Source organism: Betta splendens, chromosome 8 (genome assembly GCF_900634795.4).
Source record: "Betta splendens chromosome 8, fBetSpl5.4, whole genome shotgun sequence".
NCBI classification, from domain to species: domain Eukaryota; kingdom Metazoa; phylum Chordata; class Actinopteri; order Anabantiformes; family Osphronemidae; genus Betta; species Betta splendens.
The window spans coordinates 10792038-10819360 of record NC_040888.2 but is presented as its reverse complement, the minus strand read 5'-3'; the positions used below and the strand labels follow the sequence as shown (position 1 = coordinate 10819360).

The window sequence follows — 27323 nt, the reverse complement described above, 5'->3', positions numbered from 1 at the left end:
TCTTGAGTGTGTTGGAGATGACATAGGTTGTTATATTCTTAGTTTAAATATTGCGAAATCCAAATACTAAAAAAATGCAATAACACTAGACAGAATGTTTCAAACATTCTTGTTATTAATTTGTAAAACATTATTAAGAATATGTTAAGTTAATTATCAAAATTTACTTACAACTTTTTTATTTAAATTTAAATGTATGACCTTAGTATTTGGCTTTAAAAACACAAATAGTATCTGTTTTCTCTCTATACACATTAGGTCATAGAAGAAGGCGGTGACATCATTCAGCTGCTCAGACTTAACAAACTGATTCCAGATAAAGAGCTGAAACCTTCACTTCGTTTATTAATGTCTGAAGAGTGTAAACGACAAGTGTGACGCCTAGAGCGGAAACACGAGGGTTGCCTTTTCAAAATAGTTGTCCTAGCAACTACTTAATGTATTTTCTAAATATAGATGAAGTAGCCAAACAGGGTGATGTGTGTTGTGCGTAGGAGGCCTGTGGTAACAACATCTGAATAACATATGAATGAATAGCTCAGTACAACTACGAAAGGAGATCAAGTAGGTCCTATTTATCTTTTGGTTACATTTTTGTTTTCCAAATCGACACAGTATATGTCACTTTGGTCACAGCGGATTACTGTTATTAGTTATTTTTTCTGATAAGTGCTATTGTTTTTTTGCTGGTTATTGCTGCTGGTTACGTCTTCCACTGCGGCTGAATTAGCGCCACATGCGATTGCCCAAGCTTTTATTTTCCTGGCTTACACCGGAAGTCGGTCATTTTATTTTGGTGTTTGGTTCTGCTGCGTTGGCCTCCTCGATGTCAACTGGGTTGATAACGTTAATACAACCGACACCTGAGACAACAGCTCACTTAAACAAAGGTTTCGTTTGACCCGTGGGAGTAAGATGGGCACCGCTGACGAGCGGGCTGCGTGTTGACGTGTTCTCGCGTTACGCGGAGCGACTCGGGGATGTTGCCTCTTTACGAAAACCCGCCTGCATCAGGTTCAGGCTGAGTTTTCGATATGACGGGGTAAGAGGAAACAGTCTGACACGAACGCCGTCGCGCTAGCTAACTCTGCTAACTCTGCTAACTGGCCACTAAACGTGACCCGAGCTCGTTGCTTCGGTGACGCCGCAGCCGCTCCAGCGGTGCGTTCGTACGGGGACTAGCTAGGAAGAGCTAACGGCAAAAGTGATGGCAAACAACTGAGTGTGCACCATCTGATGCTGGTTTCAAATCGGCTGATGTTTGCCATGCGTTTACTGTTGATGCTGTGCATAAGGTCCATTTACTCGCTCACACCTGACGCGCCGGGACCTAACGATGCCGTTAAACGCCTGTTAAGCTCAGCGTTCCTGCTGTCACTGTTGAGTGTGACTTCACTGACGTACGTCCCCTGGTTTCTGTTTGATTTGTATTGAATCTGCTGCTGTGATCAGCACTTGAAGTGAATGAAGTCCACACATTTCCCCTTTTTCAATTAATACCCTGTTTATTGGCTTATTATTGTATTTCTGTCTTTTTGCAGCAGTTCAGCACTTCTACGACAAATACTGACAGCTATTTTAAAAGTAGGTACTTTTAAGCACACGTCCTTCGACTCATAAACCAGGATTTTGTCTCAGATGTTACTCTTGATCATCTATGGATTCATTGTAGTTAATGAAGCTTTTCTTGTTGTAAATTTGTCATACAGACTTTCAAATGAAAATGGAGGATATGCCCCTATCAGGCTCAGACAACACAAAGCTGGAGGTGAAAGCTGGTTTCTTCTGTTTTTAACACACACACACACACACACACACACACACACACACACAAGTAGACATGGTCTTAATTTGGCAAATGTCATCACACGTCATACTTATAAACCAAACTGTCATCACAACATCTCTGATCTTATGACTGTAGACCTTGGTCCATGACATCTACTCTGAGCTGGTGGAAGATGCTTGTTTGGGCCTGTGTTTTGAGGTGCATCGTGCTGTGAAACAAGGCTACTTCTTCTTGGATGAAACGGACCAAGAAAGCATGAAGGAGTTTGGTGCGCCACATGATTTTTTTTTCTTTTATCTTTTACATAAATAGTCTTGGCCTTTACTTTGGTGCAGCTGCTCACAATGTGTCATTATATGTTTGCTATTAGAAATTGTGGATCAGCCAGGACTGGACATATTTGGGCAAGTATACAATCAGTGGAAGAACAAAGAGTGTGAGTGCCCCAACTGCAAAAGACTCATAGCGGCGTCTCGCTTTGCTCCGCACTTGGAGAAATGTCTTGGTATGGGACGCAACAGCAGCCGCATTGCCAACCGCAGGTCAGTTCATAACCGATGCTGTATGGATCAAAATGTGTGTGAGCGTCGCATCAGCTTGTCTTTGTGTGTTTGAACAGACTGGCCACCAATAATAACATGAGCAAGTCAGAGAGTGACCAGGAAGACAATGATGACCTAAATGATAACGACTGGTCGTATGGGGCAGAGAAGAAAGGTGAGCGCATGGAAATCATCAAACCTAATCACCAGTTTGGTATCACTTAATAAACAACACATTTTCTTTTAACAGCAAAGAAGAGAAAGTCTGATAAGGTATTGGTGTTTATTTTCCTCTTTTGCTTCTGGAAAATGCAGACAAATTTGAGTAAGTATAGTTTAACATGTCTGAGTAACTTATTGTTACATTGATGCTTTTCCTTTGTTCAGAATCAAAATTCTCCCAGAAGATCCAAATCTCTCAAACACAAAAATGGTAAGTTGTTTTTTTTCATTGAATCAATATGCATTAAAGAGTATAATACAGCTGTACTAAAAATCTGAATCATTTATCCTTAAGTTTGTCATGAGAGGAACGGGTTGTTAAGAAGCAGCTACTTTTCTTTTTCAGGTGAGCTCGGGAGCACGGTCAGCTCTGAGACCTACAAGGTGACGACCGCTTTGTTCACGCTGCCTATTAGAGCACGTCGTTCTTCATGTTGTAGTGTGAGCTCGCTGACTTCACGGAGGCTCTTTGGTCTGTTTCAGTATACCTACAACACTGGCATCAGTTATGAGACATTAGCGCCTGAGGAGGTCAGATCCCTTTTAACAACGGTGAGCAACTTCATTCATCCACCTCCTGCGGATGTGCGTTACTCCACGTACTAAAGTGACGTTTGTGTCTGCAGCAATGTGGAGTGATCTCTGAGCACACCAAGAAGATGTGTACCAGGTAATTCCTTTATATCTGCTGACACTGTTAAGCTTCCCTGTCGGCGGGAACAATATTTGCCTAATTTTATTGGTCTGATCTCTGGAATAAATATCAGGTACTGTATCATGATGTGGAGGGCCTTATTGATCAGTTCTATTGTTTTCCATGAATATGACCATGTACGTTGGGACAATCCTAAGGGAACACAGGTGGCATCTTGGTGTGACTCTGAGCCAGCGTCTTTCCCACTCATTGCCTGTGTGACAAATTAAACCCCAAATTCTGCAGCAGTCACAGAAGCAACAGGGACCTTTGAACTGGACCCAGTCAGTGAGCAGCCTCTAACACCTCATTACCTCTAACACGCCATTGACGCTCTGCCCCTTCCCGATGGCTCACCGGCCGTGTCCGTAGCAGCCCACCTCCCTCTCTGGGGCTCAGGCTGAGCCACGCAGGTGTGACGCGCGTGGGCCGGCGTCACTCAGACACGTGTAATGCCAGCTTGTGTCCCACCAGGTCTCAGCGATGTCCCCAGCACACGGACGAACAGAGGAGGGCCGTCAGGGTGTTCCTCCTGGGGCCGTCCGCGTGAGTGTGCCCTGTCCCCTTCCTTAACCAAAGTCATGATTGAATGAGTGTTGTGGTGATGAGAGAGGAACAGAACGGCACTGTAGCGCTGATGGGAGTCCTCTAGTACTTGTGTGTCTTCCTCTAACTTGATTGTTCGGGGACAAGCTGAGTATCCTGAGACATGTCCTACATGAAAGGTCAGAGATCATCAAGGGCTTTTACCTGTGACACAAACTCTGTTGCAGCAACTGTCTTCAAATATAACCCAGCCCATGTAATGTATACATGGTACAGTTTTCATACATTCCCCTTAGGGCCTTGTAAGGGTTGGTGTCCTGCTTAAAAACAACTAATACTTCACTAAAATAAAACTAATATTAGCTATTCTCATTTTATGCAACTGAACAGATTGGTAGCGTTTTAAATGACCGTAGTATTTAGCATTACTTGCTGTTTTACGCTGTCTACTGAAGCCAGTGCAAAGCGTGTTGACTGCTCTCCAGTATTGGGATCGTTGACTGGCCATTGTCTTTGATTGTGTAACTGCTTTTACGTTTCTTAACCATTATGTATTTGAAATGAAAACGTCCAGCGAAATATGTCGGGGCTCAAAGTGAAATCTGAAACTTGGTGTCAGAATAAAAGCACAAACCCCGACATAAATGTTTAGCGTCTGGGCATTGTCGTCCTAACATTGACTGCGTCTTCTATCGCAGGCCGCTGCTGCCTGATGCAGACGCTGTGGAGGAGAGCGACAGCTTTGACATTCCTGATGGACAGACCCTCATAAGCCACCTGCAGTGGGAAGACTCCCCCGACGTCTCACCCACCGACTCTGCCTCGTCCAAAGCCAGTAAGACACTGAACTGCGTTACAGTGAACAACACAAGTGGGTGGGTCTTAAGAGCGTTTTTTCATTTCTTCACTCAGGCACCAACCATTCAGATTCGAGGAAGCCCAAGAAAAAGAAGAGGGCGTCTCTTGGTTTGAGCAGTGGAGGAGGAGCGAGCATCGGTGGGAGTCTGACCGGCGGCGGCAGCAGCTCTCAGAGTAATATCGGCTTACCAGCCAAAAAAAAGAGGCCCAAAGTCCCAGCACCTTCCATTTCCAGTATCTACGATGACTTAAACTAACAGAAACCTTCTGTTCAGCGAGATTTACAGGCACCTCACTTTTTTTTTTCTTAAACTTGGTTTAAAATGTCTCAACATAACCGCCAATGTGGACGACTGAACAGTCCACCTGTATGTGATGCTTCACAAGATCATTCCGAAACAAGAACTCCACACAACACTGCTCCCAGATTCTGCAGCGCTGCTGCTGGGACGTCCTGCTGCCGTGGGAACCAGTGCAGTCAGATTCTGTTGAGGCCAATCACTTCACACTATACAAGGAAACCGGCTCCTTGCAGGGCTTTGATTCCTCTTGAACTGAAATTATGAGGCCGAGGCCCAAATCATGGGAACCAGAAACAGATGCACCCTTAAACGTTTGCATTTAATGCCCAAAGCTGTAGAAATGTCCTGTAACACTGGGTTAACGCTTTGGGATAAAAAGGGATTGGTACCAGCTTATGGTGTGAAACAGCTCAAAAATAAAAAAAACTGCTCCACAAAATCAACAGTAAAAACATCACCCACAGTTGAGTTTTTCTTAACTACTTGTATTATCAAAACAATTGGATTGACTTCCCACATTATGATCAGAAGATGACGTGGAGCACTCCCCAGTGACTTTTTAATGGGATTGCGTTGTATTGCACATGTGTGTGTCTGTGTGTGTGTGTGTGCGTGTGCATCTGTGTGAAAGCTTGGATCCAGTGTGAACGTTGCTTCTTGTGTTTGGATCACAGGACGTATATTTTCACCAAACTATGCACTCTACAACGTGTCACGTTTGTGAAAGTATGTGCGTCGCGTTCAGTATTTGTCTCTTGTTTACATGGATATTTAAGTTCGGACGCCGCTGCCGGAGGCGGCGCCGTTTGTATATTGTTTGTGTGTAGAGGCAGGCTCTGCTGTTTGATTCGGTGGGCTGGTTTAGGGCACGTGGGCAGTACGTGTGACTCCTTCAGTCCTGCAGCTCTGCTCGTCACTCAGCATCACAGCCCATGTTTGATCATGTAGACGTTTTAGATATTTCACTCGCTTCACAGCACCAGTCTTGTACTTGCTGTTTTATACGAATCAGAAGACCTTGGTTTAGAAGTGCATAAGTAAAACTGTAAAACTTAGGGACTGTACAAACATTTGTTTGCTTTTCTTCCCCTGTAGGACTTGATCTGTAATCTTTGGGAGAGCGCAGAACCTCCCAGCTCAGATTAAACTGTTTCGTTATCTTCATGAAAGGTTTATTGTAAAGGAAGCAAGAAGTGAATTGTCGAGAGGACAGCGTCTCTGTAGATGTGGGTCTGTCTGTAGAGTCTGTGATCCAACATTCAGAGTCAGAACCAGAGATAACGTTTTTTTCACAAACCAAAGCCTGAACATCAACTGCAGTTCAGTTAACTGCAAATAGTTAAGTCTGAGATGAGGATGTTATTAATTATAGTTAATGTGTAGCCACAGTTGCTCATGATTTGTCTCGGCTCCCTCTGAAACCTGAATCTGCTTTTTTCCCTGTTTGTTTGCTTCACCTGTATCAATGACTTAATATAGTGAACCAACACACTCCCTTTACTGAGCCCCTTCACTTATCAAAGGCTCGAATAACTTTATCCAACAGCCAGTAATATATTTGAGGATAAAGTAAACTAGCTGGAGGCCTTTAACTACATGAAGTTGAGCCCCTCAGTCATGTTTGTACAGTCCCTAAATTAAAGCACGTTTGTTTGAAAGCTCAATTTATTTCCAGTGCTTCATCTTGTGTCCAGTAACATTAACTGTGCTTTTTTTTGAGAGTTTGATGTGCACTAAAGATAAATGAGCCTTTATTTAGCTACTTTTGTAGATCTGGTTTATTGTTGAGTCACTTGATGGGAATGATTCTAACCTGAGGCTTATCGTGTATCTGTGAATGCAGGTAGAACGTGCACTATTTCTCTTCTATAAGCACAAGCAATTGTGTGTTTGTGCAAATGACTGTTGTATCTGAGCTAATGTGATACAGGTTATTTTTCTTCACTGACATGCATAGTGATGTCTGTATAAAAATAAACATGAAGCGTAATCGCACCTCTGCTTCTCGAGACCACCACCAGATGCTGAAGCTGGGTTTGGAATGCTTTAATTTGAGACGTCACTGAAGCCAGAGCAGTTCAGCGTAATCAAGGTTGAATCTCCTCTCTCCACGTGATCAAGTGCCAGATGAAGCTTCACCTGATCCACTCTCCTTTTATTTACAGAAAATACACAGTATATTTACAATATCAAAATGTTTTAAGTCTATCACATATTTAAGTTAGCCTGTTTTTACACAGCAACATTTTTGGCCTCGCAGTAAAACACTGTACTGTTTAAATCTGCAAACACGGAGCCTGAGTCATTCAGATAACAAAATAAAGGTTCACAGGCACACGCACAGTACGACAGTGAGTGATGCCAAACGGTTTTATATTCATTAAAAAAAAAACTAACAATCACTGACGTCCGAAAACAAAGGTGCGTTTTCATTAACAGTTAACACAAAAAAAGTAGACAAGATAAAGCGTTGTGTCAAATATAGTGTAGGCTGCTAAGTCAAGAAGCCAAAAAGGTTCAGTTTGAGCAGCAAGTCATTCAATGGTTCATTATTTCATACACGCTCTGCAGGAATCCAATCCCAGGCCCATTTCCATTAGTCTCTTAGTCCTCAGCTGCTCTCCCACCACTTTATCTCTTACTCTGCTTTCTCAGCGGCTGTGCATCCCAAATATCAGAAAGCTGAAGAACACGGTGACTCCCACCAGGGAGATGGTTGCAGGGGCGGTGAAGAACTGCCTGTAGTTGATGCGGAAGTACCACACCACCGCCAGTATCACCACGAACACGGGCACCACCAGGCTGCTGGTGCTAATGGCGACGCCCGCAGCCCTGAACCCTCCAGAGACCCCCGACCCAGGTCCTGCCCCAGTCGCGGTCTGGTCCCCGTCCTCTGGACTCGCCTCGTGCAGGGCCTGGGAGATGTGGCAATGGATCACGCTGTTGTGTGTGATGTTCAGGGACGTCATTGTCTTCTTGGGATCCTGGAGCAACTGTCCTTGGTAGATCAGTTTTATTTGCTGCTCTCGACCTGAGAAGTATTTGCTGCAGAAGACAAACGTAGAGAGGTTGAACAAAACAAGAGAAACACACAGAATTCTTGAAGTTAGATCATCAACCAGTCACCTACTGACCTTTTCAACTCTCCCACCGTGTCCTGTGGCTCTACAACAGCTACTTCCTCTGTTTCGTTTAAAAACTTCAGACGGACAGTAATGGAGGTTTTACTGGTAGTGGGGAGATAGACGGGACTGGTCAAAACTGGGATGTGCCCTATAACCCTTTTATCCTCTTCCTCCAGCTCTTCCTCATCATCAGCATCCTCCTCATCCTCCTCGTCAGAGGTATGCAGCCTTTCAGCCTGTGGTTGTTTGCTTTGTATGTCCAGCAGGAGGTCCGTCCTAACCTCCTCAGCTCCCCCCCCCTCGGCCTGCTCAGTCCCAGACTCGCCATCATCTGGCTTGATCTCCTGCGAGGGTGGAGGAGTCTGCTGTTCAGGGGTGTCAACAATGGAAGGGCCTCTGCTGTAACTATCATGGCCTCCCAGTCCAAACAGGGAGGCGTGGGCGCCCACGGTGAGGATGGTACCCAGTATGTGGTCTCCGCGATCAGCTACGTGAGTGGAGAGCCAGGCCAGGACAAGAGCCAGGACCAGGAGCAAGACGCCCCCAGCCGCTGTGACCTCATTCTCCATCCCATCCAACATGGTCAGTGCACACACTGCCATCACAGCCCTTCAAACCTGGTGAACATTCACACGTCAAGTGGTAAACAAATGAATTATTAACCAGGGCAACTCCATGCTCTCCATAAACTAAAGGTATGTAGATCGTAACACCAGCATCACCAAATACCTGGATTCATTCAGATTCTAATTCACTGATTTGCCAAAAATAGTTCTACGCTTTTATCTCATAACTACTTTAGTACATTGCATTGACTTATGATGTTATATTGCGACTGAAACTAATTAGTAATAATTAATCAGCTACTTGATGACTTGAGTTACTGTAAATAGTTTTTTGCAATAATGTATCTCAGAAAGTTACTTACCAAAAAAATCGAAGATTCAACAAGTCGATAACAACAATTAAATATAATTTAATATTATTTTACACAAATCTATCTTGTGGACATGTCATTTGTTTTTAAACGTTTATCAACACGAATTACACCGTTCTTAAGACGCAGTAATAGGGGCTGTCTAGGATGAAGGTTACTCTGCATACGGACCAGCTGTTCGTAGCGGTTAGCTGAGGTGGAGCTAAGGTTTGTCCACCCCTTCTCCCATCCACGGGCCATTATCGTGTCAGGTTTATTATGACACTACATAGTCGTCGCTTTACACCGTGACGGGGCCTGTGCGCTGATAACTTGTTTTGCTGCACTTTATCCCGCCGTTAGCATGCTAAGCTAGCCTGTAGCTCGCCAATCTGAAAAACGACCTTCGGCAGTTCTTGCGTCTCCCTGCTCGGTTTTACTTCTGGTCGCAGCGGGTTTTGAACCGAGCCCTGAGACTTTTGTCTTGAACGTGGCCGCGCTGCAGACAACGCCGGATCTTACCTGCGAGCTGTGGAATCACAGCATGTTGGCGAGAACGGGTCTGGATGCTAGTTAGCAGCGGCTCCGTTAACGCCACATAAACACGGAGGCGACGGCGTGACGTCACCAACGGACCGCAGGGGGCGCTTGCTTTGGAAACGGTTCACCCGCCTGTTGCTCCTCCTGCTCCAGTAATTACGAAAGACGAGCACCTATGAAGTGGTGCGGGTGTCCCGTGTTGACGTTTACTAATATGGTTTAATTATGGCAGTGAAATATATTTACAAAACATTTAGGCTTTCAGCTAACATAAATAAAGAGTTATTTCAGACGCATATTCAAAAAAAGTTTATTTAATATACTTTAAAGTTGGCAAAACAAATGTCAGTTCATACAAACGTCATCTTAGATTAACTAGTCGTTACTGCAGAGTCCCGTCATTCCTCAGCAGCACGTACTCCCTCACAGATGGAGGAATGTCCAGTTGGCTGACGGTGACGTAACAGCGGGCTCCTAAGAGGCGCCGCAGAGCGCATCGGCCGAGGTGCTGCAGGGAGCGCGGCTGGCCGCTCCGCTCGCGCACCAGGTCCAGGAACGGCCGGTGGTCCTGGGAGGAAACGGGGGGGGCGGGGACACGGTGACACAGCCTGCTGAGGCTGAGGCGCCGCTGAACGGACGCAGGCGCTTCATAGCGAGCTCACCTCGTACGCATGCGCAGACAGAGAGTCCATCCACTCGCAGGGAGGAACGGACGTGTAGGCGTTCAGCAGCACCTCCAGGGTGGCGGGAGACGGGACGCACTGCCTCAACATCTGGAGCGACACAATTTGTATAATGTAATAAAATATGTGTATTTTAAGTGCTTAAAGGTTTCCCGCACCTCTGGTGGAACAGGCCTGGCTCCGTGGTTCAGAAGGGACCGCGCTACTGCTTCAGGCTGCTGGTCCGGGTAATCTTCAACCACCTAACGGCACAAACACAACTCAGTGTATCGCTCCACTTAATGAACCCCCTCAGGTGCTAAACAACAGCAGCCACCTGCAGCAGACAGTCCAGGGGCGTGTAATCTGCACAGTTGGCCACGTCGGCCCTCGCTCCGTGCCGCAGGAGCACCTCCACGATCCTGGGGCTGCAGTTGGCGCACGCGTTGTGCAGCGGCGTGTGCCGCTTCCTGCCCGCTGTTCTGGGGTCAGCGCCCGCGTGCAGCAGCCTTTGGACCACGCGTAGATAGCGGCCGGCCTCAGACGGCCTGTCGGCCCCGGAGCACGCGGCGTTGAGGGGGGTCTCCCCCTCCTGATTGGTGGCCAACACGTCCGCGCCGTGGCTCAGGAGCAGCTCCACGTGCTCCTCGAGGCCGCGCCGCGCCGCGACGTGCAGCGGCGTGAGCCTCGACTGCGTCGTCCTCACGCTGACATCGGCACCTGCGTCTAGCAGCAGCTCGGCACAGCTGGGAAAAGGAGAGCACGCGTTACTAATGACGTCATCTGCTTGCCGTAACAGACCAGCACTACCACCGCTCACTGGAGCGACTGGGCGGAGGCGCAGAGGTGGAGCGGGGCGCTGCCGTCCGCCGCTAACAGGTCGGCGTCCGCTCCGTGGGAGAGCAGCAGCTGGACGCAGGCGGCGTGGGCCCCCGCGCAGGCGTCGTGGAGCGCCGTGGACCCCCCGGGGTCGTCGTTGACCTCGGCCCCGCGGAACAGCAGCTCCTCCACGCAGCCCGCGCGCCCCCTGCTGGCGGCCAGGCGCAGCGCAGACGTCTGCCTCACCTTGGAGCTCAGCGTCCACATCCCTGGCGGGGCGACAGTGGCGGGTTACGCTGAGCCTTACCTGCGGCGCCACGAGACACGCGCCCTGAGCGTCCGTACCCATCTCCGGGGTCCACACCATCTCCTCGTGCACCGTCTCCATCACGGCGTTGACCATGGCGCTGTCCTTCAGGACGGCGTACACGCCCCTCATGTCTCCGCACATGAAGGTGTTGTGCACGGCCGGGTCCCGGCACCGGACCGGGGGCGGGGGGGCCCGGACCTCCTGGAGCCGCTGCCGACTGGGAGGGAGGCGTGGGGCCCGGGCCCGCGGGGCCCTGCTCATGGACCTCCTACGGGCCAGCTGTCGCCGAGCATCCTCCCACTCCTGGTGCTCCTGCTCCAGCCTCAGGGAGCGCAGGGAGGTCGACGTGAAGGGAAACGTCTCCTTTGACATGGCGGCGCCGGGCTTTCCAGAAGAGCAAACGCAGGAGAGCAGATGCTTCTGTGCTGTTTCATCTGAGTTGCAGGCTCCTACATTAGCCTCAGGCCCTTATTTCAGAGGCGCTGGTCTGTACTATTTACAGAAATGCCAGACTGCAACCTTCACTCACCCTTCACTGGAACTGTGGGGCACCGGGATCCAAGCAGGAGTCATGTAAAGTCTTTTATTTCAAATTAGTCCTGTTTCTCTTTTTAAAACACGGATCTTCAGACTAAATGCCTTTCGTTCGGTTGTTGTTCCAATAAACCTTCAGCACAAGCCGGTCTATTAATGTCCCAGAATGTAACACGACACAGTTTTACCCAGCACGACCACCAGGTGGCAGAACTGATCCAGCTTTAACTTCCATTCTTGGAGACCAAAGAAGGAAACGGTGAGCCCAAATAGGACCTGACACATTAATATGAGCGTAACCTGTCAGGTGATATTGCCGTTTCACCACGTGTTAGTTGTGTTGAAAACCTGTTAAGCTTTTCACGTCCATCTGTGTTGAGAATGGCTTTAGAAACGCTGACAATCATACAATAAGACGGATGAAAATAGCATTAACACTTACATTAATTGTATTTGCTTCCCAAATCTGAACATGCAGCGAGGTAATTAAAAGTATACAATAAGACATTAATTTAAAAGAAGTGTGAAACATATAAAAATGCGGATCCGACGACAAACAATCCATTAATAGCTAATGAAGTCGAAATGTAATGTGAACATTCAAAATATTTAGATTATTTGATTAACAATTAATTCAAAATAATTGTTTTTTTAAAGCTTTACTTTATGTGTACGTGAATGTTTATGCTATAAGCCTCTGTTATTCATGAAGATTTAAAATCAGGCAGCTGCGTTAATGCGGGCACAAACGGTGGAGTGCATCATCTTGGCCGTTTTCTCCTATCTTTGTAGTAGCGTCCATGCGTCATTACGTTCTGTTTGAACGTGACGGCGCGATACGGAGGAAAGGGAAACTCTGCGTGTTTCTCGTTACTTGATGCGGTTTATTTTTCAGAGTGAACATATTTAAACAATAAAGAAAAACAAACGCGTGGTGTAAATGTCCGAACGGAGCAGACACGGTTTTCATCGCGATATTCCACGGCTGCCATGGTAGGTTGCAGTATATAACAGCCACTGAGCTAGCGCATGCTAATAACACACCGGTTGCACATTAGCTAATTCGCTTCATAGCTTGTCTTTGTGGCTGTTTCATCACGTTGCCCCCTCTTACAGACCTGCAAATTAAGCAGCCTGTTCAACAGCGGCGAGGACTTTGATGATGAGGTGATTCCCAGCCTCCTCATTTCAGCTGTCACTTAACGATCGGCGCTCGCCGCCTGTAACGTAATGATCCTCCGCCCCCACTCGTGTGTATGTGTGTTCTTTTCCAGGACTTGCTCGGGCCGGACTGGCCCGTCCCCTCAGCGTCTGGACCAGCCGACGTGGCAGCCGCCGCGTCGTCTGATGCGCACAGAGCGCCAGAGAACACGCGCCTCCAGCGAACTGGAGAGCGACCGGGCGCCCCGTGCAGTGGCCCGGCACCAGGGAGCAGCACGCACGCCGCCGCTGGACAAACTGTTGCTTTGGGTTTGAGGCCGCTCCCGTCCTCCGCGCAGCCTCCGCACGCGCATCCTCCCACGCGCACGGACTCTCGGCCTGTTTTGGCATCACAACAGAGTCGTGCACGTCCACAGGCGTCGCTGGAGCCCCCCGAGGCTCCGGATGAGTTTGATGACTGGGATGTTGACCTGGCAGACCTAGATGAGTGCGATGGCCACATGGGGCAGGTTCAACCTCCTGCTGCTGCTCCATCTGTGCCCACAGCCAAGTCGCTGCGGCCGCCGACCTGTGGAGCGGTTCAGGCGCGGCCCGGTCCAGCGGTGACCCAGCACACCCATGCGCGGCAGCCTCTTGGCTCATCCAATCGGAACCTACCTCTTTACACCCCCCCTGCTTCTCTTGTGCGGTCTCCAGCTTCCTGCCCTCCTCAGAGCCCTGGTGTCTTTCCCGGCCTCAGAGCGTCCTCTGCCGCTCCCAGCCCCATTTCCAGGACACATGTCGGACCTCAGCCACTACAGAGATCATGCGAAACTCCAAGACCCTCTTTCCAGGCCCGCAGCCTCTTTGAAACCATCTCACCTGCACACCCTTCCCCTCTTTCTGTGGGCTCTTCCTCTCTGAGCCCTCATCCTCTTCACACCCCAGTTCTCACTAATCGTCTGGTGCAGTTGGTATCGGCCTCTAACAAGCTTCCCAAGAAGAGGCCTTGCTCTGAGCCTCACCGGCTCCGGACCCGACGCTTCCCTGGCCCTGCTGGACTCCTGCCACAGCAGGTTAGTCTCAACTAGTGCTGGTGCTCTCCAGCCGCCACACATTTTAAATTCATCCCCTCTTTGCGCGCGTGCATTGTTTTTCCTCCAGGAGCAAAGCTACCAAATCAGTCACCTCAATTGTTTACGGAGGTCAGAATTTATGATGCTGCCGTGTGCTTTTTCTCACCTCGTCTCTAATGAAGTGACTGACTGAGATCTATCCAATCGTGTTTGTTTCTTCACCGGTGCTGAATAACAATCAAGTTCTCCTCTCTCAGCCTCAGGGTCACAGTCTGGATGAAATCGTGGTCTCCAATCCTCAGACACCTGCTCATGGTGTTGTGGCCCGTTTGCCAAGTCAGGTAACAGAGACACCAGCTAAAATGTGCACAAAATACATGTAATCTTCCTTAAACTTGAATTTTATCAAATTAACACTAGAACTACTAAGGGACGTACACCTTTACATATACCCCTAACTACGGCTGGGTGTTCACTTGTCCGCCACGCTCCAGCTGGCACCCTGCCAAGAGCCGCTTTTGTTACGTAAAGAGGGCCATCACCGACGCTCTCTGTGGGGTGGGACGCATGGGCTCGCTGACCCTGCTGCTGCCTGCAAGGCAGAGCAGGGTTCCTACTCATGTTCCTATGAGTCTATGAGTGACATCCACTGTTACAATGTTCCACCGCTATGTGCTTGGATTTACAACGTGAAAGGACGAGTGTCATTGTTGCGGTCTCACCGAAGGAAGCAATAAAAAACATTAACAAGACAATAAAACAGTTTTGCTGCTTTGCTTATTTACAAAAAAACTAAATAAAGTTCACACATTATTTCACTGTAACGTTACTAAAAATTGCAGAAAAGACGACAGTACACCGCTCACCCATCTAGTTTTAACAAATGTGCAATTAAAAATATATTATAAACCAAAAAAACGCTTGAAAGCGTTTCGGTTTTATATTCCATTTATTTAGTTATTTCCCCTTTCACCAGTACCACATAATAAGTCATTGCAGAGCTACAGCCATGTTTCACCAGCCGCTTTCGGCAGTGAGTCATAGACGGACGTTGTTCTGCCCGCTTTCATGTAGACACGGAACTCTTCACAGTTTTGTCAAACGTAATTTCGTTATTCATATACAACAACATGCAAATGCTAAAAATTACTGAAAAGATGACAGTACACCCATCTAGTTTGGGTGAACAGAAAACGCTTGAAAGCGTTTCCGTTTTATATTCCGTTTATTTGGTTATTACTGCTTTCACCTGTACCACATAAAGTCATTGCAGAGCTACAGCCATGTTCCTACAAAGTTAACCAGCTGTTTATTTCGTTATTTCCTCTTTCATGTCCGTCTGGTGAATGAAAGTGGGCGTGGCCATCCACGTCCCAGAGCGGTGACACTGGGGGATGGGGAACGCGCATCAACACGCAGGACAAAGATCTGCGTTTCTCTGCTGCTGCAGCCTCGGCTGCGTTGGGTTGTTAGTGTCCCTTTCACTTGTACCATATGAAATGTGTTCCTACGAAGTTGATCAGCTGCTTTCAGAATCAGAATCGTTTTTATTCACCGGGTTTATTTTTATTTACAAAATATAAACAGAAAACGCTTGAAACGTTTCCGGTTTATATTCCGTTTATTTAATTATTTTTATTTACAAAAAAATCCCATACGCTTTGCACTGTAACGTCACTAAGAATTAGGAAAAAAGACAGTACACCCATCTAGTTTTAACAAATGTGCAATAAAAAATTTAAACAGAAAACGCTTGAAAGCGATTCTGTTTTATATTTCCGTTTATTTCGTTATTTTCCCTTTCACCTGTACCACATAAAGTCATTGCAGAGCTACAGCCATGTTCCCAAGAGGTTCACCAGCCGCTTTCAGCGTGACACACGCATGGACGTTGTTCTGCCCGCTTTCATGTAGACACAAAACTCATCAAAGTAAAAGAGCTCGGAGCAGCATTTGCAATTACATGTATATTAATAACGAAATAAACGGAATGTAAAGTAAAATGCTTTATAGAGTTTGGTGTCTACATGAAAGCGGCTGGTCAACTTTGTCAACATGTGGCTCCAGTAAGTGGGGGAATAACGGCCCAAAGCAACAGGCTGAAAGAGGAGGCTGTGGCAGAGGAACACAGGTCTTTGTCCTGTATGTTGATGCGCCCAGCCCCCACAGTCAGCGCTTACCTTTGCTACGGGACTGATAGCCCCGCCCACTTTTATTTATCAGACAGATATGAAAGTGGGGATAACGAAATAAACGGGATGTAATGTAAAACGCTTTCAAGAATTTTGTCTACATCAAAGCGGGCAAATCACATGTGAACGTTTTAATTTTTTTGTAAATAAAAATAATGTTTGCCCTGTTCAAACCTGGCGAATAAAAACGATTCTGATAGCAGCTCAAGATCAACTTAGCAGGAACACATTTCATATGGTACAGGTGAAAGGGACACTAACAACCCAACGCAGCCGAGGCTGTAGCAGCAGAGAAACGCAGATCTTTGTCCTGCGTGTTGATGAGCGTTTCCCCTTCCCCCAGTGTCCCTGCTCTGTTACGTGGATGGCCACGCCCACTTTCATTCAACAGACGGACATGAAAGAGGGAATAACGAAATAAACATCTGGTTAACTTTGTAGGAACATGGTTGTAGCTCTACAATGACTTTATGTGTTACAGGTGAAAGCAGTAATAACGAAATAAACGGAATATAAAAAACGTTTTCAAGCGTTTTCTGTTTATATTTTTTATTGCACATTTGTTAAAACTTGATGAGTGTACTGTCATCTTTTCTGTAATTTTTGATGACGTTACAGTGCAAACAATATTTGAACTAGTTTTTTTTGTAAATAAACAAAGCTTCGCCACATTTGAGAAGGATCTAAAACTGTCTTATTGTATTATTGATGATGATATCTTATTGCTTCCTTCGGTGAGACCGCAACAATGACACTCGTCCTTTCACGTTGTAAATCCAAGCACATAGCGGTTGAACATTGTAACAGTGGATGTCACTCTTAGACTCATAGGAACTGTGCAGCCTTGCAGACAGGAGCAGGGTCAGAAAGCCCACGCAACCCACCACCTAGAGTGCGTCAGTGATGGCCCTCTTTACCTAACAAAGGCAGCTGTTCACAGATGATTCAGGGTCTCAGCTAGCCGAGCAGATCATTTGACCACCTTCTAGTGGGAATGGGTATATTTAGAAAACCCAGTAGTTCTAGTGTTAATTACCTCACATAACAAAGTGCGATTCAAATCTTGACTTAACGTAAAACTTTGGCTTGTGATTTTCTTTCTGATCAGTTGATAAATTGTCTGCAAACTGTGGACGCACACTGCGACAGGCCTCATCTTTCAGCTCCTATTCTATTGTTTTTCTTGTTTGACTCCGTCTGAGTTGGAAAGAGGAAAGTCCTGCATTGTTTACACCAACATCAGCTCCTGCTGCTGCCTCATTTCTCATGCGGCCAGTTGATAGGCTCTTAATATGTTAATGTAAAAGTGAGTATTTGATGAGATGTGATAGCTTCTGCTGCTAAATAAATGCTACAGTGGTAGTTTGACTGGGCACATTTGTTGTTGCCAGATTGTCGCTGCAGGCTGTAAACCCAAATGAAGCTGCCACTCAGCTTTTCTGTTTCTTTTATAAGTTGAACTGCAAATTCAAGGAGGAACAAAAGGAATTCACTGTTTAGTTCAGTGTGGGTATTTAAGTGTGATAAGGAAATGCCCCCTTTTTACTCCTCAGTAACAAGCTTTGTCCTTAGATGCTGTCTTACACTATCTCTGGTGCCTTCTGCTCCTTTTTCTCTTTGTTTTCATGTGATTGAAGTGTTTGTCTTCCTGGACCTTCACCAGTTGGCACCTCGGCGCACTTGTATTTACTCAGACTGGATTTAGCAACTGGAAGTTGAGAGTCAACCCCAGAAAGGGTCTATAGGAAACATAAGCATGGATGATAGATGTGCATGCACAGAATTGCTTTTGTCAGTGTACGTCAAAGGAAACATTTCCTTTTGTTTTTGTGCTGTACAGAGGAGAAATAACTAATCATTTTCCTGTCTACATCTGACAGAACAATTTTCGTTTTGGTTTGCCAACAATGGCTGATAGAAAAATCTTGGTTCTACTGCTGAGTAATTGTCTGACCAAACAGCCCAGGAACCATTACCCTTAGTTGTGTTGTTGTTGTTGTTGTTGTTCTTTGAAGTGGTCGAGCCTGCAGTGTGAAATGAATTTTTACACAATCTGATTGCACCAGAATCTCGGGGACCATCTGAGCCCCGCAACAAGAGGCAGAGAGTAATGTAATGACAGAGCTAGTTTCCCCAACACCAGATGCGCACACAGTCGCGCGGAGGCCTTTTAAACCAAAGGGCCGGTGGACAACGCCGGTCTCCGCGCTCGCGAGCCGTCTAATGAGTGCGGTGTGTTTGTCGTAAAGGGCTCCAGCTCACAGGCCGACGAGGACGAGTTCAGCGGCGGCGCCTGGGCAGCGATGAAGGCGGAGACGGGCCTGGATGAGAGGAACCCGTCGTGCTTCCTGCATTCCTACAGCGTGGTCATGGTGCTGCGAAAGGTGACGCCGGGTTGCTGCTAACACCCTGTTCTTTAGTTCAGAGAGAAGCATCTCTACACCCATTTCTGCGTCTGCCACTTTATTTTATCCTCTAGTCCCCATCGCAGCAGAAGGCGTGTCGCTGCTGGAGGTCTATAAGAATAATCAGGATAAATGACGGCTCTACAGTGGAGGTGTTTGTAATTATAAACAGTGCGTTCCCCTCATTGATTGCTCATCAGTCACTCTAATGGACTTTCTGCTGTTGTTTTATTCTCTCGGTGTGTCGACCCCTGGGGAATAACTCGCCAGCGCTTTTTGATTGGCCGTCGCCGTCGTGAGCACTTGCACACGTTCGCTCCACTCGTGGCTGCTTGTCACCGGCTCCATTTACATGCACAGAGTCTCTGGCCGGGCAGCGGCTAAGCTCATTGAGGTTAAGCCGTTAACATGCACCTCCGCTTCCAAAATCCTCGCTTGAATGAGCAAACCCAGCGACGCACGGCCCTCCCCTCTGCTGTTGACTGAACAATAGCATGTTAGATCTAATGCAGCAGAGTGAGAGGACGATCCAAACAGTCTGCACCACTTCACCACTGTTTGTTGCAACAGCACGTCTCCATAATCCTGCATTAAACAAGTGAGGGGGTTAAGGACTCGGCTAATGTTGTGCTTCATTATTTGAGTTATTTAGATTTTATGGTTGTTTTTTTGTTCATATTAAATAAATCAGTTTTATTAACTAATAGAAAGGAAAGAAGTATTAAACTTTGATTAAAACTGTTTTTAGATGAATTTTCTGAGCAGTTCAATCAATTATTTAACAGCTCATTAGAGTATTTATTCTGGAGTTGTTTGTTTTCTCTGCTTTTTTGCAGGCTGCTCTAAAACAGCTGGCTAAAAACAAAGTGCCCAACATGGCCGTGCTGCTGAAGAGCATCATTCACACGCACGCCGATGCCAAGGCGGTATTTAAAGATCCAACAGGTACGCCCGCGCGCGGCTGAGATCACGGGCTCGCGGTTGAGGCGCGTATCGGCCCGCGCGTAGGGGAGAACCGACGCACTCGGCGGTCAGGACGAGCAAAGTCAGCCGAGTTAAACGGCGCCGTGAGCTGTTTGCTTCACATTTGACACCCGCTTGCTGAGCACTCGCCTGGTTGAGCGCCACATGGTGCGAGATCAAAGTTCAGCCACTGTGCCATGCTCGATTATGCAGGACATGTGGGTACAGTATAAATCCGGGCTCGTTGACATCTCTCCCACACCTGCTCTGCCTCCTTGGTTTTCCTCTTTGTGTCATTCAGCCTCTTCTGCCAAGCTGGTTGCTATGGCCCCAGAGAGCAGCCACATGAGGCGTACTGATTATCAAAACTCAGGACTGGATGTTGTACTCAATACTAGACTTAAGTGCTTATTAGTGATTCAATTGTGGTAGATTGGCATGAGCAGTGGGTGGGTATTAAGTGCTTCTGACACCATGAGGGACTGTTCTGTCAGTAAAGTGCCTCCCACCTGCTACAAGGTTTTCCTCCAGCAGCCGCTTCTCTTAGAAGCTGCCGTCGGCCTGTTCTCTGCGTATACTGCGGGTTAAAACATTAGCATGCGTCCACCCGAAGGCCACTTGAGGTCTAAAGCTAAAATGCCAAACATTTTAAATTTTTAATATTGTTTTTAATATTGTTTTTGCTGAAGGGGAGATTCAGGGAACCGTGCACCGGCGGCTTCTGGAGGACAGAGCTGAGGAGCTGAAGGTTGGAGCCGTCCTGCTGCTTAAACAAGTAAGACTCGCCTGTGATGGTGTCTGCAGGTAAATGGTGTCTGGCATTAATCTGTCTGCATGCTGCGCTGCAGGTGGGCGTTTTTTCCCCTTCCCATCGTAACCACTACTTGAACGTCACGTCCAACAACCTGCTGAGGATCTATGACCCTGATGGAGTCAGTCTGTCCTCCACCCAGCTCCCCCCGTTCTGCCTGGTGAGCACCATTACTGTCGGCTGGAAACCAAAATATTTCAACTGCATCCCAACAAAAACATCCGGAAACGCTCCATCAGCCTGTCAGCTGTCGCCTTAAAACTTTTATGTTCTGTCCAGGAGCCCGTGTGTTCATCACCCACTCGCTCTGCCACCGTCCTCGCGGAGCCCGTGTCTTGGATGCGGCTGATGTTTGACGAGGAAGATGACGTGGGACAAGCGGAGGCAAAATGCACGGGAGGCGAAGACCCTCGAGCCCCAGCGGATGCTAGACTGAATCCACGAGAGCCTTCTGGGAACCTAGCGCCACAGAACCTGGGCTGGGATGCAGGTGGGATCACTCGTTGTTGTGACAACACGTGAAGGAGCAGAGAACACATTCATTCCAGTCACATCGTTGATTTGCTGAGTGAGTGTCAGGCTGTAAAATTAGGTTTTGCTGCATGAAAACGACACGTTCTGGAACATGCTGGTAACAACTCGACTTCATCCCTGAGACTAGAGAAACAAAAAGGCTCCTGATTGCGGTGTTCTACACAAGAGCTGCAACTGACTAGTGTTTGCTTCTGATTATGCCTTTTGTTTACCTTTCGTTTTCAAACACTAATGTTTGTAGTGATTTACAATGAATGATATCAAAGCCTGGCACTTTTTAAATGAGCTTAGAACAAACAGAGTCTCCAGATGCTAAGTGAAGACACGCGGTCGTGATATCTGACATGAGAAATCATGTGCACCAGTGTTCTGCAAGATCCCAGGAACATATCATGAGTCCCTTTACCTTTGTAACACTACCAGCTAGTAGTAGTAACTGTGTCTCATCTGTCTCTGTTTTGTCTATTGTGCAGATGATGATCTTGATGAACTTCTGGGAGAGCTCCCTGACGACACCTACAGCTTCTGATGATGCTCAACAGACACTTTAATCATTTCCCTACTGTCAAGTCTATGTAACTGTCCAACTACTAAAGAACGTCTTCTATATCAGCTGTCTTTAGTATCCAGTCCACAAGTTGTTTTCCTGTGTCATCGCTGATTGACGTGTTACAAGAAGCAGTCGATCGAAGCCAAATGGGGCTGTTCATTCATTACTAAGCTCCTGAACTAAGCACCTTTTTGGTTGTAGCTGTAATGAGGCTCAAGCAGCCCCATCACCTTCATTTCATTCACACACACTGTTCACTGACCTTGAAATGCAACACTCCTCTGTGCAGCGCTGATTTGTTAATTATGCAAACTGAAAGAGGGGAGACGTCCCTTTCTGCTGCAGCTTCCTGTGACTTGTGTCTGCCGACGGTAGCGGCTGAGCCGTGACCTGGGTTGTTTACTGTGTATTAACAGGTGTATCGGAGGTCTTGAGGCAGAGATTGCAGGCTGCTAGTCTCCAAGTCCCATGTGGATGCTTGACCGAGGAGTGTTTACCCAGCCTTATCTGCATTAGGGTGGAGTTGGGCTGTGACTAACAGGCTCTCATGGAGGTTTTCTCCAACAGGCTCCAGAATCCTCCACTACCCTGCCTCAACACTAAGAGATTCAGGTTAATCCTCAGCCTTTTGTCATTGCCTGTATGATGCAGCTGCTCAAGTCATCAGGTTCATGTTCAAAAGAAAGAAGCCTGGATGATGAAACGTGGTGCGTTTTCAGTCACACCAATTACTTTTCCCTCTTTATTGTTTTGCAAAAATAATTACTTTATGCCACAGCCTTGTAAATATTTGCACGTTAACATATTTTCTGCCGTTGGCCTGGTTGTTCTGCACATTGGACCTGAAATGATGCCGACAGCTTGAAGGCAAAGTGCTGACGTTGAACTTTGTTCTAGGTTTTGTGGGGAGACGCCGTGCAGACATTCTGTCGTCTTTCTGCAGCTTCAAGAAGTCGGAGAAGCATTTAATTAGCTTATGAGTCACCCATTCTCAATGCGGTATAGAGTTTACATTTATCCCAGTGCCACCTGTCCATACAGATGGTTTTTGTTTGGAGTCTCTAAACTTCATCAGTGGAGTTTGAAGCATTTCCCAAAGCATCTGAATAATCCAGACCAGTAACTGTGCAGCTACTTTATGCTGCATATCCCTGAAAACTATTCAGTGGATTATTCAGAATAAATAAAGACTTTGTTCTTAGGAGCAATACAAATTCATTTATGTGCATCATTATGGCTCAGTATCATTAAAGTAGTAAAATATAGGTTTGTGTCATTTGAGTTATTGGTGACTTTGCACCTCATGGATTAAAGCTGGTGGGCTTTAAGCGTTCAAACACTCAGCAAAATGGTCCAGTTGTACATGCACTATATGTTCCTAGTATAATATGCACATATAATACTGTAAGTTCATACCAGCAGGCAGTAGATTGTAACCCCGCTCCAAGCAGTTGAGGTCCTAGTGGACGTCATTAGTCAATTTCATGAGCGTGTGGGAGCGTAAAGATGTTCTACATCCAGTTAAGTCATGATGATAAAACTAATTGGAGGGAAACTTGATTTGACCAGAGCAAGTCTCTTTGAAAGTGTGTGTCTGCGTGTGTGTGTGTGTGTGCGCGTGTGCACAGAGTGGGGGCTACTCCTTCACTTATCTGCACATCTACCAATTAAGCCCTTTACAAAAGGTGGACGGGGGCTTGTTTCCAGCAGGTCTCAGCTATCTGCAGCTGGAATAGGTTGCCCTTCAACTTCAAATGTCTTTGGCCAGAGGTTGTAATAAACTGTGCCCACTCTTGCCAACTCTGGTACTTAAGCACCCTAATTATCTCCTGGTAAGAGCTTATATTTTTTCATAATCCATTAACACACTCAGAAGGTGTAATTACTCTCCCGGTCTCGTCATGCATATAGAAAAATAATTGCCTAATGACCCTGAAAATTGGAAATTATATATTTTTGGTTTACTCAGTTGTAAAACGTAAAAATAAATCTAAATGAAATGCTCAACGTCTCCATGGAGATGCATATAATCAAAACTGGAAAAACCAAAAGGTCCAAAATATTAGTACACTGACAATATTGTTATTTGTCCACTGAAACCTCCACATGTATAAATAAATAATCAAAAGCACGTCTTGGTGCACCACCACAAGAAGCATTTTAGCATTAATACCTTGCAAAGTATGTGATAAGGTTAACAGGCTTGCATCTTTAATAATCCTATGGATGGAAACTGGGCTGGATGAATAAAGGCAGATAAGATTGCTAAAGCATGCAGCCCTATTTTCAACTGCGGAGCCTGTTTAATCCCTGTAAAACTATGCTCATTACGTCGCCGGGAAAAGAGGGGATTTGCTTAATTAAGTTGTTAAAAAGCCAGCAAACGCCGCTGCTGTGTGAAACCACAGCACATTTCATCTGGGGAAGAGACAAAAAGATTAAAATGAAACTTCAGTCGTTCTTCTCTTTTAATAAAGGTTTCTCTGAGTTTTAAAACTTTCTGCCCTTTCTGAATCTTAAAAGTCCAAAGAACTGGCCTCAAGATGCAACATATGCAAGTGAATATGTGACCATGAACAATAAAAAACTAATGGTTGGCTTTGTCTCACAGGATCAGCAAAACTAATAATATGACATTACTTTGGACTTATATACAGTATTTTTAAGTATTTTGTATTTTTAAGCTTGGTAGTAGATTTTGTTAAATTTAATATATTATCTGTTCCTTAAAGCATTGAATGAAAAATAAAAGTGACTTTATTAAAAATGTTTATTAAAAGTCAATATTAGGCTTCTTTTGTCTGTATCTGACTGGAAAAACGTTTGAAAGGGTTTTGCAGGTTAACAGCACTTCCGGTCACGTTAATTGACCTTGCTAGCAGCCCGCGTTGGCGGTGGACTGAAACGAGTTAAAAAAATAAACCTCGTTGAACGTTGTACATCTCGGTCCAACGCGGTAAAAGTCACCATGTGTGAAGACTTTTATTTAACCCAGGAGACGATTCAGTTCTGCGCCCACCTGCTCCTGGAACAGGTGAGCGATGTTAGCTAGCAGTGGCTAAAATCACCCCAAAACCAATGAACAAACAAGTAAATATTGTTTCTGCCGCTTTTAAATGATGTGAAACGAAAGGATTTAAAACAATTTTAGTAGGATATGGGCACGCTATGACCTGCTGGGTGAAACGAACAGCTAACGGCTAACACACAGGTGTTGAGTCCAGGTCGCTAATGGACCAGAGTTGAGGAGGTCCCTTCATGGTTAATAATTCACAATAAACATAATACCAATTAAATCACCAGTGTTCATCATCATCTCGTACGTAATTAGAAGGTAGTGGAAATAAATGAAATTAGAAGAAATGTTAAAATGAAACGATCATATTAACTTTACAGGTTTCAATGTAGAGGTTCGTTTGTTTTTGTGACACATCCCAGTGTTTTACTCCACTGTGTCTTGTACTCATTAGTCCCTTTACGTCTCCTTATGCGAGGCTGTGTGTCTCACTCGGTTACCTCTGTTACACGTTCAACCCTTGTGACCTCACTACCTCACATGCTTCCCCGCTTTTTTTAGTTTTCCCGTCTTATTTTGGTCCTCATCCCTCCCCTCAACCTACATCTCGCTGCCTCCGCTCCTCCATTTCCACTTCTGCTTCACTTCCCATGACATACACCCCCCCCCCCCCTTGACCAAACAACCACCACTGTTTTCCCTCCACTGTCTGCGCCTCTGACAGTCTTGTTGGTTGCATCCATCCATCACTCCGCTTGTGGCCGTGAGATGAGGAAATGTGACGAGCTGAGAGGCGTGCGGGGGTGAAGGTGGCACGCGGAGGAAACCTATTCAGTAAGAGACTTTTCTGTTCAGAGAGCAAGCGAGGAGAGTGTTGTCCCCCGCCCCCCCCCCCTTTCTCCCTCTCTCTCTCGCTCGCTCGCTCTCTCTCTGCGAGCATGTGTGTTGGTGTGTGAGTCTCCCGTCTCTCCCGGCTCCGCTCTCGCTCGCTGCCGCCACAGATGAGCCGGGAAGAGGAGGGAAAGCGGATGTATCTGGCCAGAGGAAAACGGGAGGAGTTTGGATCGGCATGCGAGACTAACCAGCGGCTCCGCTCATCAACGGCTCTCTCTCTGCCTTTCTCTGTGCCCGTCTCTCTCTCACACACACACACACACACACACGCACGCACCCGGGCACAAACACAGAGTCTCAGACTCACTCTCTCGCGCCGGCTGGATGTCTTTTCGCTAGGCTGAACGAGAGAGGTGCTTAGGCTTGTCATTAGTTGGGAGCACAGGAGATCCGGGGAAACCTGCGTGTGTGTGTCTGTGTGTCTGTGCGTGCGTGTCAGTGGTCGTGCACAACCATGCATGAGTGCGTGTGTTTGTGTGATTTGGAACGGATATTAGGCTGCACATTAAATACTCAAAGGCGGCTTTGATTGGCTCGCAGCTTAAGTGACTCTCACCTCCCGTTGTAGGTGTCACAGAGGACTTACCTCTGGGATTTTTGTCAATGAAAGCGAGCAGCCACAGAGAGCGTGGGGGAGAGGGGGGCTTCAGCTTGGGATTTGGGTGGAGTGTGTACGGAGTGCATGTGTGTGTGTATGGGTGGGTGTAGCAGGAGCCACAGTCAAGCTGGCAGCCTCAGTGACTCCCTGCTCAAGGGAGTGATTGAAAGTGGAAGTGGAGAGGAGAGGGATGCCTAGAGTGAGCATCTTTCTCCTCGCTCTCTATTCTGTCTATTAGTCGTTTGGATTGTCTAGATTTTTGTGTCTTCTGTTTCATTCGTTTGCTTAAATTGTGTCTTGTTCCTGTTCTTCTTGAGTGACTGCTGCTTCTTTGCTCCTCTTTGCAGGCGTGAGTGCACCAGGAGCTCCCTGGCCGCGGAGCTGGAGGGCTGACGATGGACCTGAAGGAGAGCTGTGGGAGCCAGGGGAGCCAGGAGAGCTCCAGCCTCCAGCCCACGTCCTGGCAGGCCTTCGCTCACAGCAGCACCCTGCACGGCCTGCGCTTCGTCTTCCCCTACGGCCAGCCCGGCATGCGCCGCCTGCTGTGGGCCGCCGCTCTGCTGGCCTGCCTCGGACTGCTGGCCCTGGAGAGCGCCGAGCGCCTGGCCTACTTCCTGTCGTACCCGCACGTGACCAGCGTGGACGCCGTGGTGTCGAGCAGCCTGGTGTTCCCCGCCGTGACGGTGTGTAACCTCAACGCGTACCGCTTCAGCCGCCTCACGCGCAACGACCTCTACCACGCCGGGGAGCTGCTGGCCTTGCTGGACGTGCACCTGAACATCCCCCAGCCGCACCTGGCCGAGCCCGACGTGCTGGCTTTCCTGGAGGAACGCGCCAACTTCACCAGGTACAAGCCCACGCCGTTCAGCATGAAGGAGTTCATGGAGAGGGTCGGCCATGACCTGAAAGAAATGATGCTCTACTGCCGCTACGAAGGCCACGAGTGCAACCACAGCGACTTCAAAACCGTGAGTCGTCTTATTCTGTCAAATGTCAGCTCTGGTCTGGGATCAGCCGGGGTCAGGGGATCTGTGCGCTCTCCCAGCTCTTTGAGGTCTGTGCTGCTGAGGTGTTCAGGTTGCGTGTTTAGAGTCTTGGAAGTTACCTGTGATGGATATTTTTTTTTCCAGCGGTAAAATGACTTGATGCATGCTGATCGCTGCTCTTTTCCTCCCACGCTGCTACACTGAGAGTCTCCTGTGAGCTTTTCTTCTTGGGACGCTCGTGTTTGCCTTTCACAGGTTGACGCCAAAGTTTTTCTTGCATTTATATTCTCTGCTGTTGA

General features: G+C 47.1%; 5 protein-coding genes across 14 annotated transcripts in view; 3 read left to right on the top strand and 2 right to left on the bottom strand.

Moving 5' to 3' along the window:
* Positions 1–447: 447 nt before the first annotated feature.
* On the top strand, positions 448–6948 carry atxn7l3a (ataxin 7 like 3a). 5 transcript variants are annotated; one of them, XM_029157958.3, is made up of 14 exons: positions 448–564; positions 1542–1584; positions 1710–1768; positions 1925–2057; positions 2160–2331; positions 2409–2506; positions 2582–2604; positions 2719–2764; positions 2900–2937; positions 3037–3105; positions 3180–3223; positions 3722–3793; positions 4492–4628; positions 4706–6948. In XM_029157958.3, the coding sequence occupies exons 3-14, from the start codon at positions 1718–1720 to the stop codon at positions 4906–4908; spliced, it is 1086 nt and encodes a 361-aa protein (XP_029013791.1). In that variant the 5' UTR covers positions 448–564; positions 1542–1584; positions 1710–1717; the 3' UTR covers positions 4909–6948. The 5 variants fall into 5 exon arrangements, with proteins under 5 accessions (XP_029013791.1, XP_040927670.1, XP_029013792.1 ...); XM_041071736.2 differs by having other exon boundaries at positions 542–564; positions 1545–1584; XM_029157959.3 differs by lacking the exon at positions 448–564 and adding an exon at positions 785–1042 and having other exon boundaries at positions 1545–1584.
* A 112-nt stretch (positions 6949–7060) lies between these two features.
* Positions 7061–9674, bottom strand: tmub2 (transmembrane and ubiquitin-like domain containing 2). Its single transcript, XM_029157961.3, has 3 exons — positions 9517–9674; positions 8088–8695; positions 7061–7998 (listed from the first exon to the last, which is right to left on the bottom strand). Exons 2-3 carry the CDS (start codon positions 8678–8680, stop codon positions 7605–7607), a joined length of 987 nt encoding a protein of 328 aa, XP_029013794.1. The 5' UTR covers positions 8681–8695; positions 9517–9674; the 3' UTR covers positions 7061–7604.
* Positions 9675–9828: 154 nt separating this feature from the next.
* On the bottom strand, positions 9829–12446 carry asb16 (ankyrin repeat and SOCS box containing 16). Of its 3 annotated transcripts, XM_029157956.3 has the most exons (6): positions 11361–12446; positions 11017–11284; positions 10534–10942; positions 10376–10459; positions 10197–10307; positions 9829–10102 (listed from the first exon to the last, which is right to left on the bottom strand). In XM_029157956.3, exons 1-6 carry the CDS (start codon positions 11695–11697, stop codon positions 9917–9919), a joined length of 1395 nt encoding a protein of 464 aa, XP_029013789.1. In that variant the 5' UTR covers positions 11698–12446; the 3' UTR covers positions 9829–9916. The 3 variants fall into 3 exon arrangements, with proteins under 3 accessions (XP_029013789.1, XP_055366686.1, XP_029013787.1); XM_055510711.1 differs by having other exon boundaries at positions 10534–11709; positions 11855–12446; XM_029157954.3 differs by having other exon boundaries at positions 10534–12446.
* A 213-nt stretch (positions 12447–12659) lies between these two features.
* hrob (homologous recombination factor with OB-fold) lies at positions 12660–22795 on the top strand. The gene is made up of 10 exons (XM_029157947.3): positions 12660–12852; positions 12976–13026; positions 13134–14075; positions 14333–14416; positions 18517–18651; positions 19509–19617; positions 20325–20410; positions 20484–20606; positions 20726–20936; positions 21454–22795. The coding sequence occupies exons 1-10, from the start codon at positions 12850–12852 to the stop codon at positions 21507–21509; spliced, it is 1800 nt and encodes a 599-aa protein (XP_029013780.1). The 5' UTR covers positions 12660–12849; the 3' UTR covers positions 21510–22795.
* Positions 22796–24365: 1570 nt separating this feature from the next.
* Positions 24366–27323, top strand: part of asic2 (acid-sensing (proton-gated) ion channel 2) — a 179850-nt gene continuing 176892 nt past the window's right edge. Inside the window, exons 1-2 of one of the 4 annotated variants that reach the window (XM_029157949.3) lie at positions 24366–24564; positions 26386–27006. In XM_029157949.3, the coding sequence (XP_029013782.1) occupies positions 26434–27006 (573 nt within the window). In that variant the 5' untranslated portion in view covers positions 24366–24564; positions 26386–26433. Of the gene's footprint in view, positions 24565–25257; positions 25381–25518; positions 25794–26087; positions 26238–26385; positions 27007–27323 lie in introns of those variants that run through there. The other 3 variants (XM_029157951.3, XM_029157950.3, XM_029157952.3) reach the window with 3 other exon arrangements.

Excerpts from the sequence above, each read along its gene's own strand:
- asb16 (XM_029157954.3), bottom strand. The coding sequence starts at position 11,697 with ATGTCAAAGGAGACGTTTCCCTTCACGTCGACCTCCCTGCGCTCCCTG. Across the intron at positions 10,460-10,533 it reads CCCTGGACTGTCTGCTGCAG|GTGGTTGAAGATTACCCGGA; the intron begins GTGGCTGCTGTT and ends TTGTGCCGTTAG. Across the intron at positions 10,308-10,375 it reads CCAGGCCTGTTCCACCAGAG|ATGTTGAGGCAGTGCGTCCC; the intron begins GTGCGGGAAACC and ends GTGTCGCTCCAG.
- atxn7l3a (XM_029157958.3), top strand. The coding sequence starts at position 1,718 with ATGAAAATGGAGGATATGCCCCTATCAGGCTCAGACAACACAAAGCTG. Across the intron at positions 2,605-2,718 it reads AGAAGAGAAAGTCTGATAAG|AATCAAAATTCTCCCAGAAG; the intron begins GTATTGGTGTTT and ends TCCTTTGTTCAG. Across the intron at positions 3,106-3,179 it reads TCAGATCCCTTTTAACAACG|CAATGTGGAGTGATCTCTGA; the intron begins GTGAGCAACTTC and ends TTGTGTCTGCAG.
- hrob (XM_029157947.3), top strand. Across the intron at positions 18,652-19,508 it reads TGGTCATGGTGCTGCGAAAG|GCTGCTCTAAAACAGCTGGC; the intron begins GTGACGCCGGGT and ends GCTTTTTTGCAG. Across the intron at positions 20,937-21,453 it reads GAACCTGGGCTGGGATGCAG|ATGATGATCTTGATGAACTT; the intron begins GTGGGATCACTC and ends TCTATTGTGCAG.
- tmub2 (XM_029157961.3), bottom strand. The coding sequence starts at position 8,680 with ATGGCAGTGTGTGCACTGACCATGTTGGATGGGATGGAGAATGAGGTC. Across the intron at positions 7,999-8,087 it reads ACGGTGGGAGAGTTGAAAAG|CAAATACTTCTCAGGTCGAG; the intron begins GTCAGTAGGTGA and ends TGTCTTCTGCAG.